The sequence below is a fragment of the Triticum aestivum genome, chromosome 6A (assembly GCF_018294505.1).
Source record: "Triticum aestivum cultivar Chinese Spring chromosome 6A, IWGSC CS RefSeq v2.1, whole genome shotgun sequence".
Taxonomy (NCBI): domain Eukaryota; kingdom Viridiplantae; phylum Streptophyta; class Magnoliopsida; order Poales; family Poaceae; genus Triticum; species Triticum aestivum.
Window position 1 is genome coordinate 617,458,005 of NC_057809.1, and position 27,432 is coordinate 617,485,436.

Here is a 27,432-nt window from a genome sequence, read left to right on the forward strand (position 1 = left end):
AAAAGAGATGTGTCTATAATCCCTAGAAGAAATCAGATCTAATTTGAAATACACATGGAGAGGGAAAAAATAGTAATCTAGATGTGAATAGTGTCATTTTTTGCTTTTGTCTTCTTTTGACACTATTCATGATGGATTTGTCTTCTTTTTTTGTTCCTCAAAGTGTATTTTAGATCTGAATTTTTAGGGCTTGTATTTTTTTTTTTGAACGAAAGAGGGGGTTTCCCTCCTATCTCATTAAAGAAACCATCACACGAGATCAAGTTCACTCTTTTTTAGGGCTTGTAGGCACATGTGTTGTGAAAATTCCTGATTCTTTTCAGAAAAATCGGAGCTTTAAAATTTTAATGTTTTTAATTGGTGGCATGGGATAACCTAATACTTCTTTTTTTGAGGAACGGACTTTTTTTTTTGAGAATCCTCAGCATGGTAGTAGCTATCTACGGAGAGGGAACCGGCCACTGGCCCTGGTTATTGGACCGAATCATCATCTCTATCATAGCAGGCCTGGGCCGATGGGTTTCAGAGATTGCCCAACTTCAATGAAAAAAAAAGGTAATTAAACCTAGACCTCCGCCGGCGATCGAAACTCAGCCAAACAAGTCTTCGGTCGATCGTCGTCGCGGATCCATCCATGGGCCGGCGGCGGCGCCGCACCCCTAGCATCAAACCGAGCACCCCACGGATGACGATGCCAGTCCAGTGGTCCGATCTCCCCGACGACCTCCTCCAGTTGGTCTACAGCAAGGTCGCCGGCCCGCTCAACCGCGCCCGCTTCGCGGCGGTATGCAGGTCGTGGCGAGCCACCACAATCACCTCGCCGCACGCGGCGCCGCCGGTCCTCCCGTGGCTCATGTTCAGGGACGCCCGCGAGGACGACAACAAGACGAAGGTGTACTGCCCCGAGGATGGCCGGGTCTTCCGCATGTCGCTGCCGAGCCAGGCGGTCGGCAAGCGGTTCGTGGGAGCCCATGACGGCGGCTGGGTCGCCGCGCTTGGGCACGACATGCAGCTCGCGGTCGTGAACCTCTTCTCCAGTGTTGAGGTGCCGCTCCCCGCCAAGAACATGTACACACTCTGCCTAGGTGGCGGCTGGAACGACATCCGGAAGATTGTGTTTTCAGAATCCCCCGCCTCAACCGGCTGCATCCTCGCTACCATCACCCCCCGACACCGTCTCGCCTTATGCAGGATTGCTTGTCCGAACAACAAGTGGACGGAAGGAGGACCCGTATACGGGCTTGTGGACATCGTATTCTGCAATGGACAATTATTTGGCCTCACCATGTTCGAGGAATTGGTCAGGTTCCAAATAGGTGTTGATCAAGATGGCAAGCCGATGCTCACCGGCGAACCCCACGCATTATCAATCCGAACAGGCAGCTGCCCTGCCAGGCATCCGAAGAACATCGTTGATCTACACGGCAAGCCAGCCATGGTGGTGAGGAACTGGTCGTCATCATGTGAAGCCTTTTGCGGGCCTTTCTTCAGGGTGTTTGAGCTTGTTGATGGATCGACGACGGCAGAGTACGCCCACGAGTGGGAGGAGGTAACATGTCTAGGTGACTATGCTGTTTTCTTGGGGAAAACGTGGTCCAAGGTTGTGTACATGTCCACTGTTGGGCGCAGTGGGCTGCAAAGAAACTGCATCTACAGTACCGATGACATGGTTTGCTCAGCGACGTTGGAAGATCGTGGTGGCCATGTATATCCTACAAGTGACGATGCCACGTGGAAGATTAGATCGTATGTAGTTGCTCGTGCTCCAGGTGGCATGTGGGTTCTCCCTTTGGATTTCTAACCCACCAAGAGTAGTCTATCATGGCACCTTTAGCTTAGTATATATGAGGTATTAAAGTCAACCTTTTACAATAATTTGAACCCTATAGATTATAGAAATAGTTGTAGAATACATAGTCACCATTTATTTAGAGGTATACGTGCCTTGTTAAGATAGTCATTATCAATCTATAGGATGGTTGAAATATCGTGCCATGACATATATCTACAAAGATTATTAATCATTCATTACTATCTTCTGTCGATTAATGTTTTTGGCTATGCATTTCGACAATACATTTTGATGTTATGCTAATCAGTTTTGGGTTCATGTTAATAACTTGTATCGTGCAATGACACATACCATACCACATATATAGATTCATATCAGATCCTTATGTAATTCAAACAAGCATGTGTAGCATATACAAACATTTATTGGCTTAGAAAAGAAAATATAATTTTATTAGGTCAATTAGTAACACGTTGAGTTTGTTGAGGTGGTTGAGTAACGGAGGACGAAAGAAAGGGCATAATGTGAAATTTTATGTGGTTTAAATGATGCATCAGAGAAAAGTGTTAATAAATTGGTATAGATGACTTGTAGATGACTTGTATTTGGCATAGATGACTTGTTTTTAAATGACCCTATTTGGCATAGATGACTTATATAAGCTGCCTGAATTTACAAGGCTTTATGTACTTCATGAATGTAGCAGTAACGTGTCCCTTCTCCAGTCTTGGATTCCGCCTACAAAATTGTTTACAAGGAGTTATATTAAATGGTATTCACTGATCGGATGCATCTGAATCAATATGCACAACAAGACCATACTCCTTGGTGTCTTCTGTGTATACATCAATACATATACTATTTATCCACACACCATGGATCATCGCATATATATTCATGTGGTCTAATAGACGTTTATTCAATAGCTACAGGCTGATGGTGATGAGCTGCTCCCTGCTGTTAGACAAGCCGGGCGCTGTTGGCCAGACCCAAATTACACCGGCTACAAGGACCCAACAGGCTTTGCTGGAGTCGAAGATGGCAAGGTCGAGGTAGGAGCTGCAGGGAGTAGGCAGAGTCGCAGAGGCAGGCAGCTAGCATGTGGGCACATCAAACAGAAGATGATGCGGTTGGCATTGATGGAGTAAGTGCCATTGCTCGCCAGTCCAGTGGAGCGCAGAAGGCGAGTGAGAAACGGGAGGGCAGCCTGGTTCTTCTTTCATGAAGAGCCGGCCGTGGCGAGTGCTTCGTCGAGGGAGCGTGTGCGTCACCGGCATCGGGCCGTTTGTGTTTTGCCGCTCCACTGAAAAGTAGAGATGAGAGGTTAGGCATTTAGCTAGGATAAAAAATATTCAATTTATTCACGTGTAAATAGCAGAATTTGGTATGCTTAATCTAAATCAAGGCATAGGAATTAGGAAGTGAATTATATTTGAAAATATGTACTACATACCAGTGATGCCCTGGACCGGGAGTAGCTGCCAGATCTTAGGGCGCCGGGCACTTGGAGCGAGCCAGGTTCCTCGTCCGCATAGTGGGAGAGCTAGGCCTCTGGCTGTAACCACGCCCGTGATGTGCGCAACCCAAGGAAGAGTAGGCGGAGGATGCTGTGGTCGTCAAGGAGGTGGGAGAGAAAGTGTCATCCCTGTGCCAGCACTTGCCGTCAGCCCCCGGACTCCTCGTTGCAGAGGATGCGACGGGTGGTCTGCAGTGAGCATCACATAGAGGTGCAGGGAGTGCGGCAACTTGGATGGGTGGGTGTCGCCGGTGTTGGGGGAAACAAGCGGTGGTCAGCTTGTTGGGTCACTACCAGTGGCTGCCACTCCACTGTAATATGTAAACAAAGGATGACTGGTTAGTGCTAAGCAGCAAAGAAATATGTTGAAGCAGAGTAGACGTGCCAAAATTAAACTAGAGATTATTTTTTTGTTCTATGGTACTCCCTCCGTAAGCTAATATAAAAACATTTAGATCACTACTTTAGTAATCTAAACGCTCTTATATTAATTTACAGAGGGAGTACAAGATTAGAATCAAATTTTTGCTACTTGCTCCTTGTATTTGGAGTAGTTAGAGATTATTCTGCGGTACAAGAAACGATACCCCATTGATGGCTCAGAGTATGCACGTCAAGCTGCTTGAGCTGTGACTCTGAAAGATCAGGTCATGGTGGCTGAGCTGCTGCATACTGGTGCTGCACACGCGGAAGACGTGGATAAGCCGCTTGGTGTAGGCTGCAGCCTGCAGGCGTGCACCAGCACTCATCGGCCCTAACAACGCACAGCATGGTGACAAGGGACGAGAACCAGCTCAGCCTTGGATTCCTCAACGCACGGCAGGTGCCTGCCAGTGAAGTGCGCCGTGGAGCGGGTGGGACGGGACAGGTGAGCGGGTTGTCGTCGGCGTCGGGGGCGGTGGGCATCATTGTTCGCCGGCCAGTTGCCACTCCACTCTGAAGTAAAGAGATCAGGCTGTTAACTAGCAATAGAATGTTTAACTCCAGAACTTGGTATACTGAATCTTCCTGATGCAATAAAATATCACAGGAAGTCAAAACTGATACATACTGGCATCCATCCCGGAGTCCTCGGCATGGAGTAGAACGCCATTTTAAGTTTCAGAATGCTATTTGGCGTTGTTCCTCCATAGACACACTGGAGAAAATAGGTACTCTATCAGCGGGGTGCGGATTCTATGGGAATAACAGAAAAATGTTGTTGGCCCAAAGTAAAGCACCTAATTTGCTTCATGGTGGTGAATGGCCGAATTCTGAGTGCAACTGGTCCATCAATCTGCTTGGCAAATGGCAAGGCTTTCTTCTTTGAAGAATCCCAGGCGGATAAACCCCACGCAAAAGAAGACTTCGATGAAGATTGTACAGCCTATAGCCTATATCGTCCAGAGCAGCCATGATACACCTTGAATCATGAATTCTTCCAAGTTTAGGTCCACATGTTGAGAGGAAAAACCTGAATGACTAAACTAAGTTCACAAGTAACAGGTTAGTGTGATGGAAGTCCCAAAAGACAGCATATGAAACATTGGATCGCTCATTTGGATGGAAAGAATGGCTGACTGACTAACCATTGGAATTTGTGGTCAGATGCAGGAGCCATTAGCTTCGCAAAAATACCAAGACACGTTTCTCTGGATGGAGGAACTCTGTCTGAACCCAAATCTGCCAACTGCCACAGTTCAATTTTAGAAAATCCTACAAGATGATGAAATGATGCTTTACTGATATTTACCATTTTAGACTCCTCACCAGGTTGGCCCCAGACTCCTCAATACGGAGGAAGCGGTAGGCTACAGAGGGAGCAACAGACCGCGTCGAGCAACTTGTGGAAGAAGTGTGGCTACAGAGGGAGCAACATACCGGAATTGGGGAAACAGGTGACACTGAACTTGCCACAAGAGGCTGCCATTCCACTGTATTGTACAAATAGAGGACAGGTTGGCACTTGACATTTGGCAATAGAGAGACATGCTGAACAAAATAGACTTGTAAATACCGATTTGCTAAATAAACTATGTTTAGAACGGAACTGTTGCCACATACTACTACTTGTGTTTGTGGTAGTTTGCATGCCTACTTTAAATCAGGACAGCAAAACAACTACATCACCATGTAAGACAATTGCACTTCGAGACTTAACTGCGGAATTGGGTACATAAAAACACATCAAAAGCCATCGAAGCATATGAAATTAATGTCAAAACAAATGCATACCAACATAGTAGCCGAGTCCTGAACACATAATGTGATACCATGTCAAAGTTCAGAATACATGTTTGAATACTTGTTCTTCCGTACATACTGAATTAAAAAAACTGAATCAAGGCAATGATTCATGGGAAGAACAGAAAATATTGTTGCGTGCAGTAGAGCACCTTTGTTTGCTTCATGGTGAACTTGCTGACTTCTCTTGGCGCAATTACTCCACCATTGAGCTAGGAGAACAAAAGGAGCACAGAGATTATGCCGCCTATAGTCCAGAACAGAAATTATACACCTTGAATGAATGATTGAATCCTCCAGGTTGGGCTTCAGAAATTGAGACGAATGCCTGAATGATAAGCAAGTTCACATGCCAGTGTGATGCAAGTACCCCGGCATTTGGCAGATCGGATTGCCCATTTTGATGGAAAGATTGACCAACTAACCTTTGGAATTTGTGGTCAAATACAGGAGACAACAGTTCCTTCAAATTATCAAGACAATTGCTTTTGTTGCTGTTATCATCTCACTTGAGTTATGTCCTGAATGCCAAGCTGCCAAATGCCCATTCTTCTGACTGTTTCTAGTCCTGAAAAAAGAAAAACAGAAGATTGCTGAATTTACCGCCTTTTCAATATTTCAGCTAGAAAGTTTTCACTTGATGAGTTCCTACAGAAGTGGAATCATGCATGCAGCTGTTACATGCAAATTCTAACATGCCATTCGAAAAATAAGTGCAATGTAATATGAGAGAAGAAAACTAGTAAAGCCTTATGTGGAATTTAGATCTGATTATAAAAAAAAATCTATGCACACTGGTGCGAGGGGGTTGCAAAGAAGAAGTTATTTTCCTACAAGTTCAATTTCTAGACGCAGAAGCATGTGAATGGGCTACAAATTCTGTGTAAATTAACGAAGAAGCAATCCAAATGGCTGCATGCAGTGTGAACAAAAAAATGATCTAAAAAACATAAGTTGGTTTTTGGTACTTACCGGCAGATTGACTTGAATGTGTGAACCTATTCCTAATGCATCTAGCTCCACAACGCTGACAGGATACATCTACCAGCCCACAATTAATTGAAACATGCAGACCGTCAGGTTTCAGAAGGTACATAAATGGGGAGGCATCACCTCAAATTAAGACTGGAGGCGGGTTACGTGCATGTTTCTTAAGAAGTCTATCTAGAAGTCAGAAGAATATTACCAGTGCATTAATGCACAAGAGAGCAAGGCATTCCTACAGAAACAACTTGAGCCTTCGTAAAAGAGCATCTGACCAGTTGAAAACAAAATAAAAAAGGAACATAATCCCAATAAATGGAACCCAGGGACCATATTCTTCTCCATTCTGAGTTCTGCTCAAGTCTCAAATGAATAGAAGCAAGTGCCTGGATGATAAATATTTACCTGTTGCCCACTTGTCAATCGAGAAATAAGATGATGAGGTTCATGGCGAGAATGAAGACAAATCAATATCTTCTCCTTGACCCTACACCTGCTACTCTTGACCTTTGCCATTCCATTACCTATTATAGTTGAACTCATTGTCCAGGTCATCAACGTCTTCTTCCTCATCTCCCTGAAATCATCTGCTTGAATTCAGGGGCCACCTAAACTTTTTAAGCAAGTGCTGTACACATCAAATTAATTATCATGATTTATAAGCAGTCACAAAACTAACAGAATACGATGAGGATGAGTGAAATTTTATATATTGAGAAACAAGCATACCGACTAGTATGCTACAACTTTGGCTCGTATAAAGCAAGCACAAAGCACAGAATTCCATGTCTTATTTTCAGACACACATCACATAACAAATCGACAGGTTGCATCTATAGAAACAAACCTTTCAGCCTCTTGCATTGTCTTCACTGGGGACATCATTGGTTCCTTTCCTTGCGTTCGTATCACAACAAGGGCGGCATACAGGGAAGGCACGCTCATTACAGGCGACAATGACGCCACCGTTGGCTGGAACGCCTAATGTGTGTCCCCATATATTTGGCGGACCTGCTGCCCACTCGCGCCTTTTGCCTGCTGCTTACCCCGCACCGCATCAGTAAGATAAAAACAAGGTCAGCACACACCTTTTTTTTGTGAATTGAGTAATGAGTGTGCAGAATGTGCTCATGCATGTTATTTCCTTTTTTTAAAGATAGTTACAACAGATGTATTTCTTCTCATGACGGTTTTACTGGCGTGAATTGCCTTTATTAGATACGCCATACTATAATTCAGGTGTTGTGGCATGAAATATGCATCGCATGACTGTAGACAGACCATGCGACAAACGTGGTAAAAGCAATCTGAAATTGACAAAAAAAAACATGACTCTAGACAGTATGCATACGAAATAAGGCAAGAGGGAAATCATGCCAATTGAGCAAGCACAGAAAAAACTCATCTGACTTGTATTTTTTGAGAAATCATCAAATATTTCTGAACCCCACAAGCCCACAACCATGGACGGACAAATCCGGGAAATCTACAAGCCCAACGCATAAAAAATTCATAAGAATTCAGGGGAATGTGAGGCGCTGTTGCACCTCCTAACATGGTGACCTAGATCCACCGACGCGCGCGCAGAACAGATCGGATGGCCGCCAACGTTCCGCTCCAGCGCCGCCGCGACGGGCGGGAGAGAGAGGCAGGAAACCCTGAGATCTGAGAGGGAGCGGCAAAGATTCCCACCATTTCCAGATCCCCTGCGCATGGGTTCTCTCTCGCTGCTCCTCCCTAGTTTCATTCAGTCTGATACAGGTTACTCTGCAATCAAAAGCATGTTAGCCTGTAAGTTCTCAGAAGCAAAGACATATGAGGAGGCATCATCTCAAATTAAGACCTCCTGCGTGGGTTACATACCTTGTACTTGTACCAAAAACGATGGGTCTCTTCCTCTCAATTTCTTGGCTTGCTTAGTTAGCTTCGGACTGCAAAACCATACTTGAAGCTTGTCCAGTGAAGCTGGGAAGCCCTCCTTGGGCGGCAGGCGGCGGATTTTCTTACAACCGTATATATGTAGTGTCTTGAGAGAAGAAAGGAAAGGTAACCCTTGAGGGAGGGACCGAAGATTTCCGCAATATCGAAATTCCAAATGTTGGAGGGAGGTGAGGAGGTGAAGCACTTGCTCTTGCACTTCTGTGAAGGTTCTCTCTCGTTGATCATCGCAGAACTTCAATGTGTGGAGGGTAGCGGCAAGGTGACTGCAAATGGGAGCAGTAAGCACTGCCGAGATGCTATCCACCATAAATTCTTCCAGCTGGAAAGAATCTGCATGCATCAATTTGTTCCTTACAATCTCTGAGAGCAGACCCCCTGCTATAGAGTTCTTCTCTTGACTCAAATACATAGCATTTACAGTCAATTTCTTGAGGTTGACTGTGATATGCAGATTGAACCCATCCATTGTTAGTTCTTTACAACCTATCAGCCTTAGACTTGTGAGAGACGTGAGGTTTGAGAGCAGACCCATTGACTGCATACTTGGCTCCAAGGAAATATCAAGTTCTCTGAGGGAAGTAGGGAAAGGTTTGATGGCATGAGCTCCTCCACCTACTTCTCCCTCGTGCCACCGAGAGAACAACTTCCCACAGCTGAATCCTGTAAATGATTGGAGCATCCTGAGGCTCGAGAGTCCTCCATCCTCCCCAAGCAGAAGTTCAAGTTCCTTACACTCTTTGATAGTAAATTGGGAAACAGCTGGGAAACACTTCAACATCTTTGAAAACAATTCACTAGTAATACATAACTCCTCTATGACAAGATTCTGAACTGAACAGAGGACAAGGTTGTCTTCCAATTCCATAGAGAACATGCGGTCACATTTCTTAAAATGTACACTCGTCAATGAGTTTACTCTTTGGAGGTCTAAAAATGAAATATGCGACACATCTGTAATTTTCATAACCTCTACTTTATCCATATTGTGGAAGGCCAAAGCACCGCAATGCCCTTCAATAGTGAAATCATTTCCAGTGTATCGCATAACTGAGCTAGCATTCCTCAAACACATATTTGTTAGTGTAGTGCTGTGAGGCATGGGAGGGAACTGAGATAACTCGGGACAATTATCAATATCAAGACTGCGTAGGTTGGTAAATAAGTCAGAACCCTCCAAGAAGGGGAACCAGCAGAGAAGGGGACAATCTCCCAACTTGATCCTTTCAAGCCTTGAAAACAGATGGCTATTAGGTTCCCCGACCCACTTGACAAGTTCTGGCATACAACCAAACTCAATTCTCTTCAGGTGCATGAAACTTCTCTCTGTAACACCACTAAAGCCAGGTCCAAACACGTGCATCCCAACAATATTCTTCAAAGTGAGACTGCTGAGGTGCGGTAGCTGATCAAAAGGTGGAAAAGTAACCCAAGATAGGCCCTCTAGATGGAGAGCTTCCAGCCTTTTTGTGCTAATGTCACCACACAACCATCTAGGACAAGGGCCAACACCAGGATTTACAATGCTAAGCACCTTAAGATTAGGGTGTGGTTGAAGACCATCAAGAACATCATCATATATCGTTTGGTGATCTGTACTCCAAACTAATTCCAGCACTTTCAAATTCCTTTTATTTTTCAGTTCAGCAGAACTAGCCTCTGCTTTGGACGCCACAGTTTCAAGATTACGTATGCAGAGTTCTCCTCCTAGCTCTCCCAATTCCCCAAGCTCTCTCAATTTAAACCCATCACCCTCTTTCCTAACATAGAACTCCTTTAGCTCCTGTAAACACTTCATCTTCCCAACATTGGGGATATTGGAATGGAGTTCTTTGGTGGAATGGAAATGACGTAAGTTCTCAAGGTGGCAAATGTCTTTGGGCAATATTTCACTTCCATACCAATATAGGAGGTCCAAAAATTTCAAGTGGTAAAATCTAGACAGTGTGCTAGGTAATGTCATTTCTTTTGAGCCATATGGTGAACTAATTTTAAGGTACCGGAGGTGGATAAGTTTCGAAAAGCTCTTGGGCAAGGATTTCGGAGTGTTCATTGATATAAATAATACTCGGAGAGCCTTTATTTCTTCAAATGCATCTTTGAAAACGCTAGCTAGTCTTGCATCATGTGACCCAAAAATCATCAAAGTTCGCAAACTTCTAACGGCTATCGTGCCCTTCAATATTTCCATTTTTTTCACAAAAGTTTCATCATATATATTCTCTATGGTGATTGATAAGTGTTGAATCGATTGTGGAATGTCTTTGACACTAAAACTTGAACTACTTATATTGACACATTCTCGTGATGAAACATTCCTGGATAGTTCATGCAATAAATCATGCATCACATAGTATTGATCACCTGGCCAATCAGATTTCTTCATGAGAAAACCATTGTCTACAAGTTCATCTAAGTAATTTTTATCTTTTGACAGGATACCTATCGCGCTCCAAAATCTAGTAATTTCTAAATATCTAAACTTATAGTCTTCCGGGAAGAGTGCACAATATGAAAAACATTTTTTTTGAATGAAAGGAAGGTAATCATAGCTAATTTTCAAAGATGGCATAATATCACCATCATTCTTTGAATTTTTCCACTCATTATTTTCAAGAACTCCAACCCAATATTCCCTAGAAATGTTTTTCTTCAATAAACGACCAACTGTATTGGCTGCTAGGGGCGAACCCTTTAGTTTCTTTGCAATATCTCTTGCGAGATTAATTAAGTCTTCTTTGTAATGCCTGGGTTTGCTATGACCAAATATACATGCCTCAAAGAACTCGAAGAAGTCATCAGGCTCCAAGCCATGCAATTCTACTGGATCAGTTGTTTTCACCGAATGTGCTGTAGATGGAAACCGAGTTGTGGCGAGAACCACACTGCCCTTGGTTTCCCCTTTTGTGAAGGGAGCTAATAGGTATTTCCAATCAGCTTCACTACTGAATTTCCAAATGTCGTCCAGGACAATTAAAAACCTTTTGGACTTCAGTCTCTCTGCAATGGATTTTTGAAGCTGGTCTAAACTGGCTGTTTCAACTGTACAGTTGTGTTTTTCTTTTTCAATTGCAGGTATGCATCGAAGGATTTGCCGAGTGAGGTCTAGCACACGAAACTCGGTTGACACACATACCCAGACCTTGACAGTGAAGTGTTGCTCAACCCTTTTATCATTATACAAGTGTTGGGTGAATGTTGTCTTTCCCATACCTCCAGGGCCAACAAAAGGTAGAACAGAAAGGATTTCACCAAGATGTGTGTCACTGGTGAGTGCATTTACAGTTTGGTCAAAAATGGCACCCCTCCCATATAGTTTATCCTCTGTAATTGTTGAACCTGTTTGAGGCCGCGTGATAGCTCTGTTATTATTTGGGATTTTATTCAGCAAGTCAGAGACAGGATCACATAGGTTGTGTATGCTCTCTATCACTGACTTGATTTTGTTGGACATGGCAACTCTATCGAATTTCAACTTCGAAACATAGCCGCCATCATCATGTTGTGAAGACGAGGAAGAAAAGGGTGCAAGCCAGTTACCGATGGTGCGACGAGCAGCATGGCGACTATGGCGAGCATGAGCACGGAGGCTATCACCAAGCTTCGCGGCTGCCTTGTTGGTGCCGTCCAACTTGTCCTGGATCATGAAGTAGTGGAGCTCATCCAAGGCGTCCTCAGCCTCATCAGCCTTCTTGCTCAGGCCCTCCAGCAAGCTCTGCAGGCCAGGGTTGCTGCTCACGTCCTTCTCCTGGGCCGCGTGCAGCAGCCCTTGCATGTACTGGAGCTTGTATCTAATCTGCTCGGAGTTGATGCCGAGATCGGAGCTGGCCACATATGCAGCCACCAAGTCATCGGACAGCTTATTCAGCACCTTGCCGACGAGCCAGCTTGCTGTGCCGATAGCCATCTCCATCTTCTCTGACGATCGTATGGCCACGCCCGCGTGTGCCTCGGTAATTGGTGTGTGTGGTGGGTGTATGGAGGGTCTACCATGAAAGAGAGTATGCAATGTGCACGCACTTTGGAAGAGGCAGTGATGAGTCCTCGTTTTATAGTGTTGGTGCTCATATTCCAGTCAAATTAGGCTAGCTATACAAGACAGGTACCATTGGAGACCAGTCCATGTTAAGGTAGTGGCAGCTAGAAGGAACAAAAATGTCTCTTTCTTCCTGAGCTGGAGGAAGAAATCGGTGGCTTGGTACAGTCGGCAGCCAAACCTTGAAAGGATGCATGCTTATTTCTTGAAGATAAGGTGCTGCTCACTCAGTGACCTCTCCTTCGCTCGTTGTTGATAAGAAGATAGCTACCGCATGAATGACATGGTGAAGCAGGCAAGCAGTAATTAAGCAGGATGACGTTTCCTAGGCTAGATCAAAGCTTGAACTACGAGCAGCTAGTCGATTATTGTGCATTAATAGAGCAACAACAACTATAGTGGACCTCGTGTGGAAGATGCCTAGCTTGATGATGATGGCTTCGTCTTGTGGCCAGCCAGCGGTGGTCTTGTCATATTCAAGCTAGTTGGGCAGATTCTTCTTGCCAAATGTTCACTAGACCAAGTAGGGTTCAGCGACACTGACAGTAGCTCGGCAGGTTCCTCCACTATAATTTCCACAGGGCCAAGTGGGGTTCAGTGATCCAAAAGGAAAGGATTTGATTTGACGATTCTTCGCCGTGAACTTGAGGGTTCGAGGAGGCAACCAACAGGCTGAGCCACAGAATTCTTACAAAAAAATGACTAGAAGAGATCGATGCATGTTAGTGTAAGGTTTAAGCGTTCCTACTCCTCAACGAGGAGCCGCGTCGGTATTTATTGATATGAAGCAGAAACAGCCTTGCCATGGCGTACAAGGATAGAAGCCCGATCGCTAGGATTCAGGTCGTTACACGTTGTCGCTAGGAGAAGAGATAGATACGGGAGAGATACAAAAGAGATTACAATTGGTATTTATCTCTAATTCTAACACCCTCCCTTAATCTCAACTATCCTACATTAAGATTTCTCTTGAACTCTTCAAAAGGTTTGCTTGGTAGAGCTTTAGTAAAACCATCTGCAACCTGATCTTTGGAGGGAATAAACCGTATGTCCAACTTCTTCTCTGCAACCCTTTCTCGCACAAAATGAAAATCAATCTCAATATGTGGCACACTGAATTCGCAGAGAGATAGGTGGCTCCCAAGTTATCACACCACAAACATGACACACGATGATGTTTAATTCCCAACTCACTAAGCAATGATTCCAACCAAATGATCTCAGCAGTTGCATTGGCTAGTGACTTGTATTCAGCTTCAGTACTTGACCTTGACACTGTAGCTTGTTTTATGGCACTCCAGGAAATAAGGTTAGAGCCAAAGAATACTGCAAATCCTCCAGTTGACTTTCTGTCATCACTGCATCCTGCCCAGTCAGCATCAGAGAAAGCACTAACGAGGGTGGAATTAGAACGTCTGAACTGAAGGCCTAAGCTCACAGTATGTTTTATATACCATACAATTCTTTTAACAGCTGTCCAATGTACAGTAGTAGGTGCATGTAGATACTGACAAACCTTGTTAACGGCAAATGATATATCTGGCCTTGTCAATGTTAAATACTGTAGAGCACCTACTGCACTTCTGTACCTTGTGATTTCTTCATCTTTACGTGGCTCTCCTTCAAAGGCTGAAAGTTTTCTGAAGAAGACAATGGTGTAGGTGAAGGCTTGCAATCCTTCATCCCCATGTGAACTAGAAGTTCAGTGGCATATTTCTCTTGATTAAGTACTATGCCATCTTGAATCTTCTTGACTTCAATGCCTAGAAAGAAGTGAAGATCACCAAGGTCCTTTAAAGCAAACTCTGAACTCAGGTCATGCAAGAGAGCATTAGTGGCACTTTGTGAAGAACTTGCAACTATAATGTCATCAACATATATATCAATACAAATATAACTATGTTTGCCTTGCTATAAATGAAAAGTGAAGTATCAGCTTTAGACGCAGCAAAACCCAAACGCCTTAACTAAGAGCTTAACCTTGAGTACCATGCTTTCGGTGCTTGTTTCAAACCATAAAGTGCCTTGTCAAGTTTGCAAACGTGGTGAGGTGCCTTCTTTTCTGCATACCCAGGTGGTTGTCTCATGTAAACCTCCTCTTCGAGAACACCATGTAAAAATGCGTTCTGAACATCTAGCTGTCTCAAGCTCCATCCCCTGGAAACAACAATAGCTAGCATGAGCCTAATAGTTGCAGCTTTAACAACGGGACTAAATGTATCTTCATAGTCTAAGCCATAACGTTGCTTAAAACCCTTTGCAACTAACCATGCTTTATACCTGTCAATTGAGCCATCTGCCTTCTTCTTTATTCTGTAAACCCACTTACAATCAATAATGTTTTTATCTCTTGGCTCAGGTACAAGATGCCATGTCTTGTTTCTCATAAGTGCCATGTATTCTTCATCCATTGCATTTTTCCACTTTGGATCTTCAAATGCATCCTCTAATTTTGTGGGTTCTCCTGTAACACACAACATGCCATATTGTATAGTCCCATCAGTTCTAATCTTTGGATTTCGTATACCTTTTTGTAGCCGAGTCATAACAAGTGGAGCTGGCTGCGGTGAAACATGGCGTGCAATCTGTTGTACAGAAGATGGTGTAGAGGCTTCAGCCGCAGAAGATCCTGGTGAAAAACTGGACCCGCTTTGCACAGAAGATCCTGTAGCCTGCGGTGTGACTGAAAGAGTCGCTGCATCCAGCCTGGTGCCCGTAGAAGATCCCGGGGAGCTGCCCTGCACATGCGCGGGGGGCTGCGATCCCACACCAGACACGCCTGCCGACGCGGTTTCTGCCGCTGTCGCTGTCGAGGCCCCGCGCGTGGGACGCGGGATGGCACCTGACTTGGCACCCACTGATTGATGCGAATCAACTCTGCCTGGCGTAAAATCCCGAGCGTATCTCCGCGTGTGATCCAAGGAGAACTGGCGCACAGGAGTTCCAGGAGACAGCAGATCTCCCTCATGTTCCGCGCCAACTTCGCCCAGTTCTCGCACATGAAATATTGGATCATTTTCTTCAAAAATTTGATCATTTTCTGCATCGTTTTCTGTATCTTCTTCGGCTGCATTTGCTGCATGACCCTGCACATCAGTAGACACAGTACAAGTGCTAGTAGGATTATCAGTTGGGTTAGCACAATCATCGCCCCCATGATCAAAATTTTGGAGATTTGACGGAAGGGGTAGAATTTCTTTTCTAAGGAGGGCTCCGGCATTTGGATGAAGTTATTCAAAAGGAAATACTGATTCATCAAATACAACATCTCGTGATATATAAACCCTTCCTGTGGCAACATCTAGACATTTGACTCCTTTATGAATGAGACTATAACCAAGAAACACATACTTCTTTGAACGGAAAGCAAGTTTGCGTGTATTGTATGGACGGAGGTTTGGCCAGCAAGCACAACCAAATACACGAAGGGATTTATAATCAGGAGTAGTGCCAAAGAGGCGTGTGATGGGAGTCTCAAAATCAATGACTTTACTAGGAAGCGAGTTTATAAGATATGTGGCAGTCAAGAATGCTTCATCCCAGAATTTGAGTGGCATGGATGCATTTGCTAGTAGAGCTAACCCTACCTCAACAACATGGCGATGTTTTCTTTCGGCAGAACCATTCTGTTGGTGTGCGTGGGGGCATGAAACATGATGTGAAATGCCAAGTTGTTAAAAAAAGAGGTTCAATTTTTTGTATTCACCTCCCCAGTCGGTTTGCATGGCAATGATTTTAGTGTTGAGTTTTTGTTCAACAAGGTTTTGAAAATTCTTGAAAACTTGAAACACTTCAGATCGTTTCTTGAGAAGATAGATCCAAGTAAATTTGCTATAATCATCAATGAAGCTTACATAATATGAATGTTTACCAACAGAACTAGGAGCTGGCCCCCAAACATCTGAAAAAACAAGCTGTAGGGGTGCAGTGGATATGCTGATAGATATAGGGTATGGTAGTTGATGACTCTTAGCCTGCTGATATGGATCACACACAGACTCAATGCTAGACTCATGACTATGGGGAAGTTTATTTTTACTAAGAATAAACTTAACAATAACTGACGAAGGATGACCTAATCTGCTATGCCACTTTGCTGAAGAAGGCTTGACAGCAACAAAAGCTTGTTTATTCGATGATGATGAAGAAGATATGAGTGGATAAAGACCACCCACGCACTGGCCCCTAAGAAGTACCTTCCTCATGTCCAAGTCCTTGACCAAAAAGAAATAAGGATAGAATTCAATGAGAACACGATTGTCAAGGGTAAAACGATGAACAAAAAGAAGATTCTTTGATGTTTCAGGCACATATAAGACTTTTTTTAGATGCAAGTTTTTCATGGGGGTATTGACAATTGAACTACCAACATGAGTAATTTCCATACCAGAACCACTCGCAGTGTGAATTTGATCGCCCCCACGGTACTTGTCTCTGATCGTCAGCTTGTCAAGCTCCCCCGTGATGTGATTTGTAGCTCCGGTATCCGCGTACCAGTTGGTGTCGATGCCGTAGGAATCAGTGGCAACGTTGGCCTCCTTCTCCTCGTACTCGTCATCTTCGTAACGATCCCAACACTCACGGGCGCCCCCGCGGTGATGCTTGAGGCAGATTTGGCACTCGGGATAATCCCTGTAAGGTTGGCGTTGCTGCTGCTGTGGTTGTGGACGACCGCCTCGAGCTCCTCTGTTGCTGCCGCTTGTAGCAGAAGGAGATCGCCTCCCTCGGCCGCGACCTCTGCTGCCGCGTGCATGCCCCCGAGGCTTGTACTGGCCACGACCGTGGTAGGCCAGATTAGCGGACGTGTGGAAGCCGCCTTCACCACCATCACCGAGCATCTCCAGGCGCTGGTCAAAGGCGGCGATTTGAGCAAACAGCCCATCGACGGTGATGACAGATTTGACAGCTCCGATGGCCGCCACAACTGGATCGTAGTCCCGATCCAATCCAGCAAGCACATAATCCACCATCTCAGGATCTGTGACAGGTCGTCCTGCAGCTGCAGGCTCATCCCCAAGGCTTTTCATCTTGGAGATGTAGGAGGTACTGGACGTGTTTCCCTTCTTTGTTGTGGTTATGGCGATTCTTAGGTTTGTAATTCTTTATTGAGATTGCGATGCAAAGAGGGTAGTGATGCCAGTCCATAAATCAAAAGTATGTTCCTTACCAACAAATTGGGCGAGGACTTCTTTGGAGAGGGAGTTCAGCAAAAAGCCAAGAACTTGTTGATCCTTTGATAACCATGGTGCGTATAGTGGGTTTGGCACCATGATGGTAGTTTTGTCCGACTGCTGTTGCTCCACCATGCGAGCGGGCGCGGCGTCGGTTCCATCCAGGAGCCCCGTGACCTGCGCTCCTCACAGGCCGGGCATAACCTGGGCCTTCCACAAGAGGTAATTCCCCTTGGTGAGCTTCTCGGTTGGTGGAGATCCGAGGTTGAGGACGACAGATGCTGAGGAAGACGACATGGCGATGGAGATAGGTTCTCGTAGCTAGATAGGGAAGAGAATTGGCTATGTATACCATGTAAGGTTTAAGCGTTCCTACTCCTCAACGAGGAGCCGCGTCGGTATTTATTGATATGAGGCAGAAACAGCCTTGCCGTGGCGTACAAGGATAGAAGCCCGATCGCTAGGATTCAGGTCGTTACACGTTGTCGCTAGGAGAAGAGATAGATACGGGAGAGATACAAAAGAGAGATTGTTGAGATTACAATTGGTATTTATCTCTAATTCTAATAGTTAGATCATGACAGTTTTTTTTGTCTGAATCAGAAGAGTTCACTGCTTTTCCAGTTTTGGCACAGGCCCCCGGTGAGAATCATGACAACCAGCCACGAGATGAATAATCAGTGGCCTCATCTACCTAGTTTCATTTGATTCTTTTTTAAGTCGAAATGTACGTATGATCAGTGCCCTCTTCACAGAGTCATTTTTGTTGGGTCTAACCCTAGATGAAGGTAGAAGAAGAAGTGCACGAGAAAGAGAAATTTTCTCGCGACGTACGCCCGGCGCTCAAATGCCCTGGTTTTATCTATTTCTCTGGACTAACCAGCCACCAAATCGCAGGAAGGCAACCAAACTGACGCACACCGACCCACCCTGCAAATTAAGCACATATCCATGAATCGGTGTGTCTGTAGATATTAAAGGTGATGCTACACTACTAGGGAAAACCCTAGTAGTAGCGCGGCTTTTGAGACTATAAGCAACGAGGGCAACCGCGCTACTACTACGGCGCTACAGCTAACTATTAGTAGCAGCGCGGTCTGCACCCGCGCTATTACTATTGACTATATCAACAGCGTTTTTCCGGAATGCGCTATTATTAATTAGATGTAGCGGTTTCCTAGCCCGGCGCTACTGCTATATCTTTCATCCCCCCCACCCCCCCACCCCCCTCCCCCTTCACTTCCTACCTCGTTTCAGTTTCAATAAACTGCAATTTTCAGATATACTAGGTACTACTAGATATCAATTTCATAAAACATTATAGGTACTAGATAGTACTCCCTCCGTTCCAAATTACTCATTTTACTAGATAACAATTTCATATATAGTCAACATGCATCCTCAAGCAGTATTAGGTGATATCGACGACGATCATCATATGTAGTTCTACATGATATCAACGACGATCATCATATGTAGTTCTAGATGATATAGCCACACACACATATGTAGTTCTAGATGATATCGACGACGATCATCATCCTCTAGCCTGGGCGGTGGGTGTTCCTGATACTAATTAGGATGGCCTGTCCAACACGAGAATTCTTGCCAACGAGGAATCTGTTCCACCCAACCGAGTTTAAGTGTGTGCGACCGTCTGTGTCCATGCGGTAAGTACAGGTGGTGACGTAGCCCCTTGCGATAAGGCGTAGTCCAGCTGAGCCTTCTTCATCAGGCTCGATACCACAACTCATAGATAGGCTCTTTGGCAATTTCTGAATAAGAAAAACATATCAATTAATAAATAGCCGCGCACATATTCTTGCAAATATATTTCTATTAAGTATAGATTTCTACACTATCAAAAGACACAGTATTACACATTTGTACTAAGCATGAATTCTACTAATAAGTATATATGGATTATCTACACTATTAATAGTTCCTTGGATTCTACACTAATAAGCATGTGATTGGACTCTACACTAAAGCATATCATTGACTAGATTCCACACAACATATTATTGGACTCTACACTAAGCATATCATCGGATAATTTGCATTTGTAAGTATAACATACCATATCATGCCGATCGACCATGGTACTTGTCAGGCGGGTCACGAATGGCACCTCGACAAAGTCATCACGTGACGGAATTATGTCCCATAGGTTGCACACCTCCTCCTCGCTCAGCCTCATTCTTTGAGCTAGATGACTTCATGAAGTGGGTCCTCATCATCTTCATCGAGTGGGTCCTCACACTAGTAGAAAAACGGCCTAATGTGAAGCACACTAGTACCGGTTTGTAACAAAACCGGCACTAATGTGTGTTGGAAATATGCCCTAGAGGCAATAATAAAAGCATTATTATTATATTTCTTTGTTCATGATAATTGTCTTTATTCATGCTATAATTGTGTTATCCGGAAATCGTAATACGTGTGTGAATAATAGACACCAACATGTCCCTAGTAAGCCTCTACTTGACTAGCTCGTTGATCAACAGATAGTCATGGTTTCCTGACCATGGACATTGGATGTCATTGATAACGAGATCACATCATTAGGAGAATGATGTGATCTCGTCCTAATGATGTGATCTCGTTATCAATGACATCCAATGTCCAAATGATATGATGGACAAGACTCAATCCTAAACATAGCATAAAGATCGTATAGTTCGTTTGCTAGAGTTGATATAATCTAGGAAGGATCGATCTTGCCTAAGTGCCTATGTAGCAGTACAACCATATCATTCTGATGTATGGCTATCAACAGATAATCATTTATTCATTATTGTGCTGGTACTTTTAGGAGAGTTGTTTTGCGGAGTAACATATTTATTTAGACAATAGTTTCCGCAGCAACGCGCGGGAACCATCTAGTTCTACATGAGATAAGGAGCTCATCGTTGCAAACGACCACTGTTTCGCGTGCGGTCATTTAATAAGATGATCAGCGAGGTCACCATTATTGACCTTTTTTTTAAGACAATCCACGAGTGCCCACATGAACCGGTCACGGGCCCTGGTTATTGGACCGCATCATCATATCTATCATAGCAGGCCTGGTTATCAGAGATTGCCCAACTTCAACGCAAAAAAAAGGTAATTAAACCTAGAACTCCCGTCCCGTGACCTGATCGGAACTCAGCCAAACAAGTCTTCGATCGATCGTGGGCGCGGATCCATCGATGGGCCGCCGCCGGCGTCGTACCCCTAGCATCAAACCGATCACGCCATGGATGACGATGCCAGTCCGGTGGTCCGATCTCCCCGACGACCTCCTCCAGTTGGTCTACAGCAAGGTCGCCGGCCCGCTCAACCGCGTCCGCTTCGCCGCCGTGTGCAGGTCGTGGCGAGCTTGTGCGATGACGTCGCCACATGCGGCACCGCCCGTCCTCCCATGGCTCATGTTCAGCGACGCCCGCGAGGACGACAACAAGACGAAGGTGTACTCCCCCGAGGATGGCCGGGTCTTCCGCATGTCGCTGCCGAGCCAGGTGGTCGGCAAGCGGTTCGTGGGAGCCCATGACGGCGGCTGGGTCGCCGTGCTTGGGCACGATATGCAACTCACGGTCGTGAACCTCTTCTCCGGTGTGCCGCTCCCCGCAAAGAACATGTGCCACCTAGGCGACTGGGACAAGATTGGGAAGATTGTCTTTTCGGAATCCCCCACTTCAAGCGACTGCATCCTCGCCGCCGTCACCTCCGGAAAGAATGTCCTCCTCCGTAGGATTGGTTGTCCGAACAGGGGATGGGCGGAAAAGGAACTCGGGTCGTACCTTGTGGACATTGTATTCTGCAACGGACAACTCTATGGCCTGACCGTCTCCGAGGAGCTGATCAGGTTTGAAATAGGAGTGGACAAACATGGCAGGGCGGTGCTCAGCAGCCAACCGCACACCATGTCCATCCGAGCGCGTCCCCGCAGCATGACGCAACTGAACAACATCATCGAGTTACACGGCAAGCTAGTGATGGTGGTGAGGAGATTGCCGTCAGATGAAGCCTTCCTTGAGCCTTTCTTCAAGGTGTTTGAGCTTGCTGATGAATCGATGACGGCGGAGTACGCCTACAAGTGGGAGGAGGTAATGTGTTTGGGTGACTATGCCATTTTTCTAGGGAAAACATGGTCCAAGGCTGTACATGTGCCATCTGTTGGACACGGTGGGTTACAGAGAAGTTGCATCTACATTACTGATGATATGGTGTGCTCCACATGGTTGGAAGATAATCGTCGTCATTTATTTCCTAAGAGTGATGATGCCATGTGGCAGATCAGATCATATGTAGTTGCTCGTGCTCCAGGTGGCATGTGGGTTCTCCCTCCGGATTTCTAGCCAACCAAGAGTAGTCTAGGATGGCAACTTTGGCTTAGTATATATGAGATATTAAAGTCAACCTTTACCATAAATTGAACCCTATAGATTATATATATACAAAAATTATGAATCATTCATTCTTGTCTTACTATTGTCACTTAATGTTTTTGGCTATGTATCTCGACAATACATTTTGACTTTCTATGCTAAGATCAGTTTTAGATTCATGTTAATAACTTGTACTCCCTCTGTACTGCAATACTTGTAGTTGGGGGAACTTGTACTACTCCCTCTGTTCACTTTTGTAAGACCTTGAAGACATTCTAGACAATGTGCAAAACAGCCTATTTTGAGTTGTCTGAAACAACTTTACAAAAGTGAACGGAGGGAGTAGTTTCCACCAACTATAAGTATTTCGGTACAGAGGGAGTATCATGCAATGACACATACCCTAACACACATAGAGATTCATTTTGGACCCTTGTGTAATTCAAACAAGCACCTAGATGACATATGGTTCAAGTGCAGACTGTGTAGCAAGACATACTAGTGGTGTTTGAAATACAAACATGATGTTGTCGTCAAATCGGATGACCACCAGCGGCACCATTCGGAGCATAGGTCTCGTTGCTCCCACACACACTCATGGAGGGGTAAAATATTTTTCTCTATAGGGTATATACACATCATGTACATTATTTGATCGACCATCGTGCTAGCCTTTGGCTCCGTTATTTCAACTGATGGCTTTAATTTGCTATGGGTTGCAGTTGAAAACTTATATGCAACGTCCTAGCCTTTGACTGTATAGCAAGTTCTGGAGGCTGTGTGCGTCTACGGTCTCAGGTCGGATCCCTCTGGATTCGGTGCTTGGAAGCCGGAGGTGAGAGCAAGCTGTCCTTGGCTTTAGGAAAGATCGTCCTGGATCCGGCTTGGCGGCCCGGCTAGGTTCACAATATAGTGGAATCTTATGAACCATCAATGACATGTTATACAAATATAACTAAATCTATGTACGATATACTCCCTAAGTTGAGGCACTTATTTTGGGATTGAGGGAGTATGTCTTAATTCAATAAACTGTATCAAACATTAATAAAATCAATTATTAAAAAGATATGTCCAAATTATATGGTACTTTGGTATCTGCTAGATAATTTGTTGTGCGCTGGGAAAATTGGAAAACCAGAAGCGGAGGTGGAGTTAGGTAGGACAAAAGAAAGGACATAAGACAAAATTTCATATATTTTTAAACTAGGCGAGATTTTACAAAACTAAATGATGCGTCGGAGAAAAACGTTATCTGAATTAAGCACACACAGATGCTTAGAGCTCATCTCACACGGGGAGGGCGCTGTCCGTTGATCAGACCATGTGAAAAATGCCTGACTTGCCTTCGGGGATTCTGCCGCTGTTAAAAGTTTTCAGTGTCAGTTAGTGCAAAAAATACTCAGGCAATGGTAGTTTTGTTTGTATTGATTGAGATGAGGGTTTATTGCTTTGGGTTTATTGCTTTATCTGACAGAAAATAGTTAGACCTCAGTGTTGATGCATCATTAAATTGCAGTGGTTCATGAGCATTGTTGAGGAAATCGTTAACTGGTAGCTGCTCGGTTGGCTAGCGAGTAGGGGATTAATCGGCTAATCGGCAAGTTAATCGGCCATTTAATCAATTAATTGGATGATTTTTCGGTTTATCGGCTACTCGGTGACCCTATGAGTAGGGATTAATCGGCAAGTTAACTGGTTAATCGGATGAATTCTTGAACAGGGTTCATGAGTGTCTCTTTAAGAACTGCCAGCCAAGATGTTGAGTATTCCGAGTTTCTGACGCATTGCTGCTTTGCAGCTACAAACTATGGAGATGTTATCCATCAGTGAAGACAATTCCACAGTAAATATGCAGCAAACATTTACGCTGTCCATATAATTTAGTATGCCATATCTTTTGGTGCATAAATAATGACATCCAATCATATCTCAAAAAAATCTTATAAATCAAGTTGTAGGACATTTGTCTGTCCTCCTTGATTTGGTGTTCATACAGTACAGTTAATGTAAACACCCTCACGTTTTGGCCTTCTAACTTGTAGGGTGTTGATAATGTAATAAAGAAAAACTATCAAGACTTGTGCATAAACATCAATACACTGTGTATACGATCATCACAATTGTGTATTTTTACAAGGAAAATGGCAAATCGATCTTAATGCCTGTGAAATCATTTATTCAACTGATGCAGGTATATCATCTCATACCTTTCGTGCTAACCCTATGCCGCCGAGACCATAACAAGGACAGACAGTCGACATTGATGTTTTAATCCCTTTAAATGGCAGGGAGAATACTGATCGTCAGAACATCCAAAGCATTTCCTTAAGACTACTGTACAGACATGAACACAATATCTATAGGGTAATCACAATTGTGTCTCTCTTTTTTTCACAGGGAAAACGATGATCCATCGTCGTGTAATAGTGTCCGTGAAGTCACTTATTTGATTATTGCAGGTAGATCATTCCATACCTTTCGTGCTAATCGTATCATATGTTGCCGAGACAACCATAACATGGACGGACAGCGGCTACTTGACCAGGCCTAGGCTGAGGATGCCGAAGGAGGTATGGGGCCAATCCTTTTCCTTGGCCTTAGTCAGCATGGCTCTGCCCCAGGACACCCACCCCTCCCATGGCATCCTCTTGTCCCAGCTGCTCCCCCACTCCAGCAGCAGCTTCAGCCCTTCCTCCGCCTGCTCCTGTGCCTCCTCGTACATCTCCGCGTTCAGGCACATCTGCGCGAGCACCAGCCGTGGCTCCCCCACGAACGGGTTCTTGGCGACGCTCTGCCGGAGCAGCTCCTCCACTTTGGACCGGTCCGTCGCCTCCTCGTCGCTGCACACCGCCTCCCAGTAGAGGTCTCGCGCCGCCTTCTGGTCTTCAGCGTCCAGCACCTTCGTGCAGCTGTCGAACACCGGTGGGATCACCAGGGCGATGTCCTCGTCGCGTGTGGCAGCAGAGTCGTTGCCTTCTTGGCCGGTGGTGTGTGCTCGGTGAGCTATGTATATCTCCTCCTCGCGAACAATGAGGTTGTAGAGCACACCCATGCGGGAGATGGACGTGGTCCAAAGGCCGGGCTTGCCTGTGCCAGGCCACAGTGACGTCCAGGTGTTGCCTCGGTACTCAAGCCGGCCGTTGGCGTTGTCAAAGAGGCGGTCCTGCCAGTCGAAGAGCTGGTCACTGAAGTCTGCCATTGTCATCATAAGGAATGTCGCCGCTACCCGCCTAGAGAGAGCCACCTCCTCACCAGTCCTGCAGGGCAACGATTTACATCAGGTGCACAGTAGAAGCAGAGCAATCTTTTCTGAACTCCAAATTCTCATTCAGTTTGGATAAGGTGCAGAGACTAGCTAGTTTGCTTAGCAATTTCCCTTTTGCTTCACTCAGCTGCCTAGTCTGCCAAGTTCAGAATTCGTTTTTGTGTGTGCATTGTGGTGACTAGTAGTGAACCATGAATCCATTGCAGACTGAAATTATTTTGACAGCACAGGTTTTCAGCAGAAATAACACGCCATACTTGCAGGTTAACATAGCGCGGCAAGATGCCACATAATGTTCTAAATTTCCTTTGCAAGATTGTAAAGACTGTTCCAAGTTTTTCTCTCGCGGCAACATGAGTGAGGTTTTTAACTGTACGTTGTGCCTGAAACAAAGTTGCATGATGCAAAATTAGCCCACAATCATTTTGACACATTTGGCCCATTTGTAGGTTAGAAGGTAGTTCCAGAATTCTTGGCAGATACTGTGTGAACACCTATTCAGAATATTTGGTCCTCGATTTTTAATCTTACTGATAAGCTTGGTGAACTCTGTAATCTGTCAGTATTTCCAAACACTGCTGTGCAGTGTTTAATACTCCTCATATTCATGAATACTTGACATTCAATTCTTAAGCTATCATCTTAATCTTAAGATTTCTTGATACATCTGTCAGTAATATATTTTTACAGAAACACTACACAAACACAACAGTATCAAATTCAGTTATCTGAACATGAGCACTGATTTCATTCAGGTAAGCAACAGAACATCACAGTCAGAGGCACACGGACGCACCTGATGTGCTTGACGGTGATTCCGTCGGCGGGGAGGAGGCGCTGGATCTTGCGGCGCCAGGGCTCTTCGTCGTCGAACACGCCGCGGCGCGCGTCCAGGACGGACTCCTCGGACCGGGCGAGGTCGGCGGCGAGGTCAGCGTCGTCGTAGTGGAAGAGCAGGTCGTCGTGGACGAGCTGCTGGCGCGGGACGACGCAGAAGAGGTGGACGAGCCGCTCGGCCTCGTCCCCGACGACGGCGGCGACGCGGCCCCGGCCGACGTCGGGCTCGAAGATGGCGAGGTTGACGTAGGAGTTGGAGTAGGCGGAGTGGTAGAGGCCGCAGCGCGCCACGGCGTCGGGCGCGCCCCAGAGGCGCAGGATCCGGTAGACCTCGAGCAGGTGGGCGAAGAAGGTGCCGTGCTTGTGCCAGCACTCGCCGGCGCCCGCGGCGCGCAGCACGGCGGTGAGGGCGGGCAGGGCCGGGTCGCCGCACTGGTCCTCCTCGCCCCGCAGGTACGGGCGCGCGGCCGCCAGCGCGTCGGCGAAGGTGGTGCGCGCCGCCATGGGTGTCGCGGTCGTCGGTCGTCGGTCGTCGCCGGCAGTGGGGAGAGATCGGGGGCGGGGCAGGGCAGGAGGAGGATGCCAAAGTTGTCTGTTTTGTTTATGTTGCTGGCGCTGGGCCACCAGTTGCCCACTTGCTACTCCACTCTCGTGAGGGATGTGGATAGACAACCTTTGGCATAGAGAGGAGGTTGCATACAATAGAGAAACGTGTTGGACCAAAGTGAGGAAAATGTTTGTTTTGATCCAACTAATGTCTTTTTTTTTGTACATTCCAATTGGATAATTTATACTGAGAAGATACTTCTGATATTTATTTATTTTATTATTTATTCTTCAATGACATAGTAGGAACTCCCGTGAAAAAAAAAATATAGTAGGAACTGTTTTTATGCTTAGAGCATCTACAACCGGGCGCCTCAAACGCCCGGGCTGACGGCCCGGTCAAATAAAACATAATCCAGACGGGCGCCTCAAACCAGTCTCAAACGCCCGGGCTAACCAGCACTCCTCATAGCTACTCCATGCCACTCCACTCCGCCATCCACACTCCTGCATGGCGATCTCCTACCTTCTCCGGCATGGCAGGAAGCGGATCCAAGTTCTACACCTCTAGAACCATTGGTCCGGAGCTCAACCCACGTAGCCCCGAGAAGGAGATGATCGTCTCCCTTGCGCTCCGCCACTCTCGAGAGGAGGCCGACCGATGACAGCGCTCGGACTTCTTCTGTCGCGAATCCATTATGTCCGCCCAAATGGCGCATGGATCCGGCATGATGTGTATCGTCGCTGC

The 27,432-nt window shown here is 45.5% G+C and overlaps 2 protein-coding genes across 43 annotated transcripts; both read right to left on the minus strand.

The window, feature by feature from the left end:
• Positions 1-2,479: 2,479 nt before the first annotated feature.
• Positions 2,480-12,502, minus strand: LOC123129144 (putative disease resistance protein RGA4). Of its 42 annotated transcripts, none has more exons than XM_044549364.1 (15): positions 8,379-12,502; positions 8,063-8,282; positions 7,363-7,553; positions 6,921-7,092; positions 6,718-6,750; positions 6,504-6,572; positions 5,957-6,099; positions 5,684-5,859; positions 5,041-5,221; positions 4,877-4,977; positions 4,529-4,774; positions 4,360-4,446; positions 3,896-4,244; positions 3,246-3,619; positions 2,480-3,095 (listed from the first exon to the last, which is right to left on the minus strand). In XM_044549364.1, exons 1-2 carry the CDS (start codon positions 12,364-12,366, stop codon positions 8,278-8,280), a joined length of 3,993 nt encoding a protein of 1,330 aa, XP_044405299.1. In that variant the 5' UTR covers positions 12,367-12,502; the 3' UTR covers positions 2,480-3,095; positions 3,246-3,619; positions 3,896-4,244; positions 4,360-4,446; positions 4,529-4,774; positions 4,877-4,977; positions 5,041-5,221; positions 5,684-5,859; positions 5,957-6,099; positions 6,504-6,572; positions 6,718-6,750; positions 6,921-7,092; positions 7,363-7,553; positions 8,063-8,277. The 42 variants fall into 42 exon arrangements, 37 of the variants coding, with proteins under 37 accessions (XP_044405299.1, XP_044405298.1, XP_044405295.1 ...); XM_044549363.1 differs by having other exon boundaries at positions 6,921-7,102; XM_044549360.1 differs by having other exon boundaries at positions 6,921-7,143.
• Positions 12,503-24,285: 11,783 nt separating this feature from the next.
• Positions 24,286-26,783, minus strand: LOC123129147 (uncharacterized). The gene is made up of 2 exons (XM_044549365.1): positions 26,098-26,783; positions 24,286-25,293 (listed from the first exon to the last, which is right to left on the minus strand). The coding sequence occupies exons 1-2, from the start codon at positions 26,640-26,642 to the stop codon at positions 24,570-24,572; spliced, it is 1,269 nt and encodes a 422-aa protein (XP_044405300.1). The 5' UTR covers positions 26,643-26,783; the 3' UTR covers positions 24,286-24,569.
• Between the last annotated feature and the right edge of the window lie 649 nt (positions 26,784-27,432).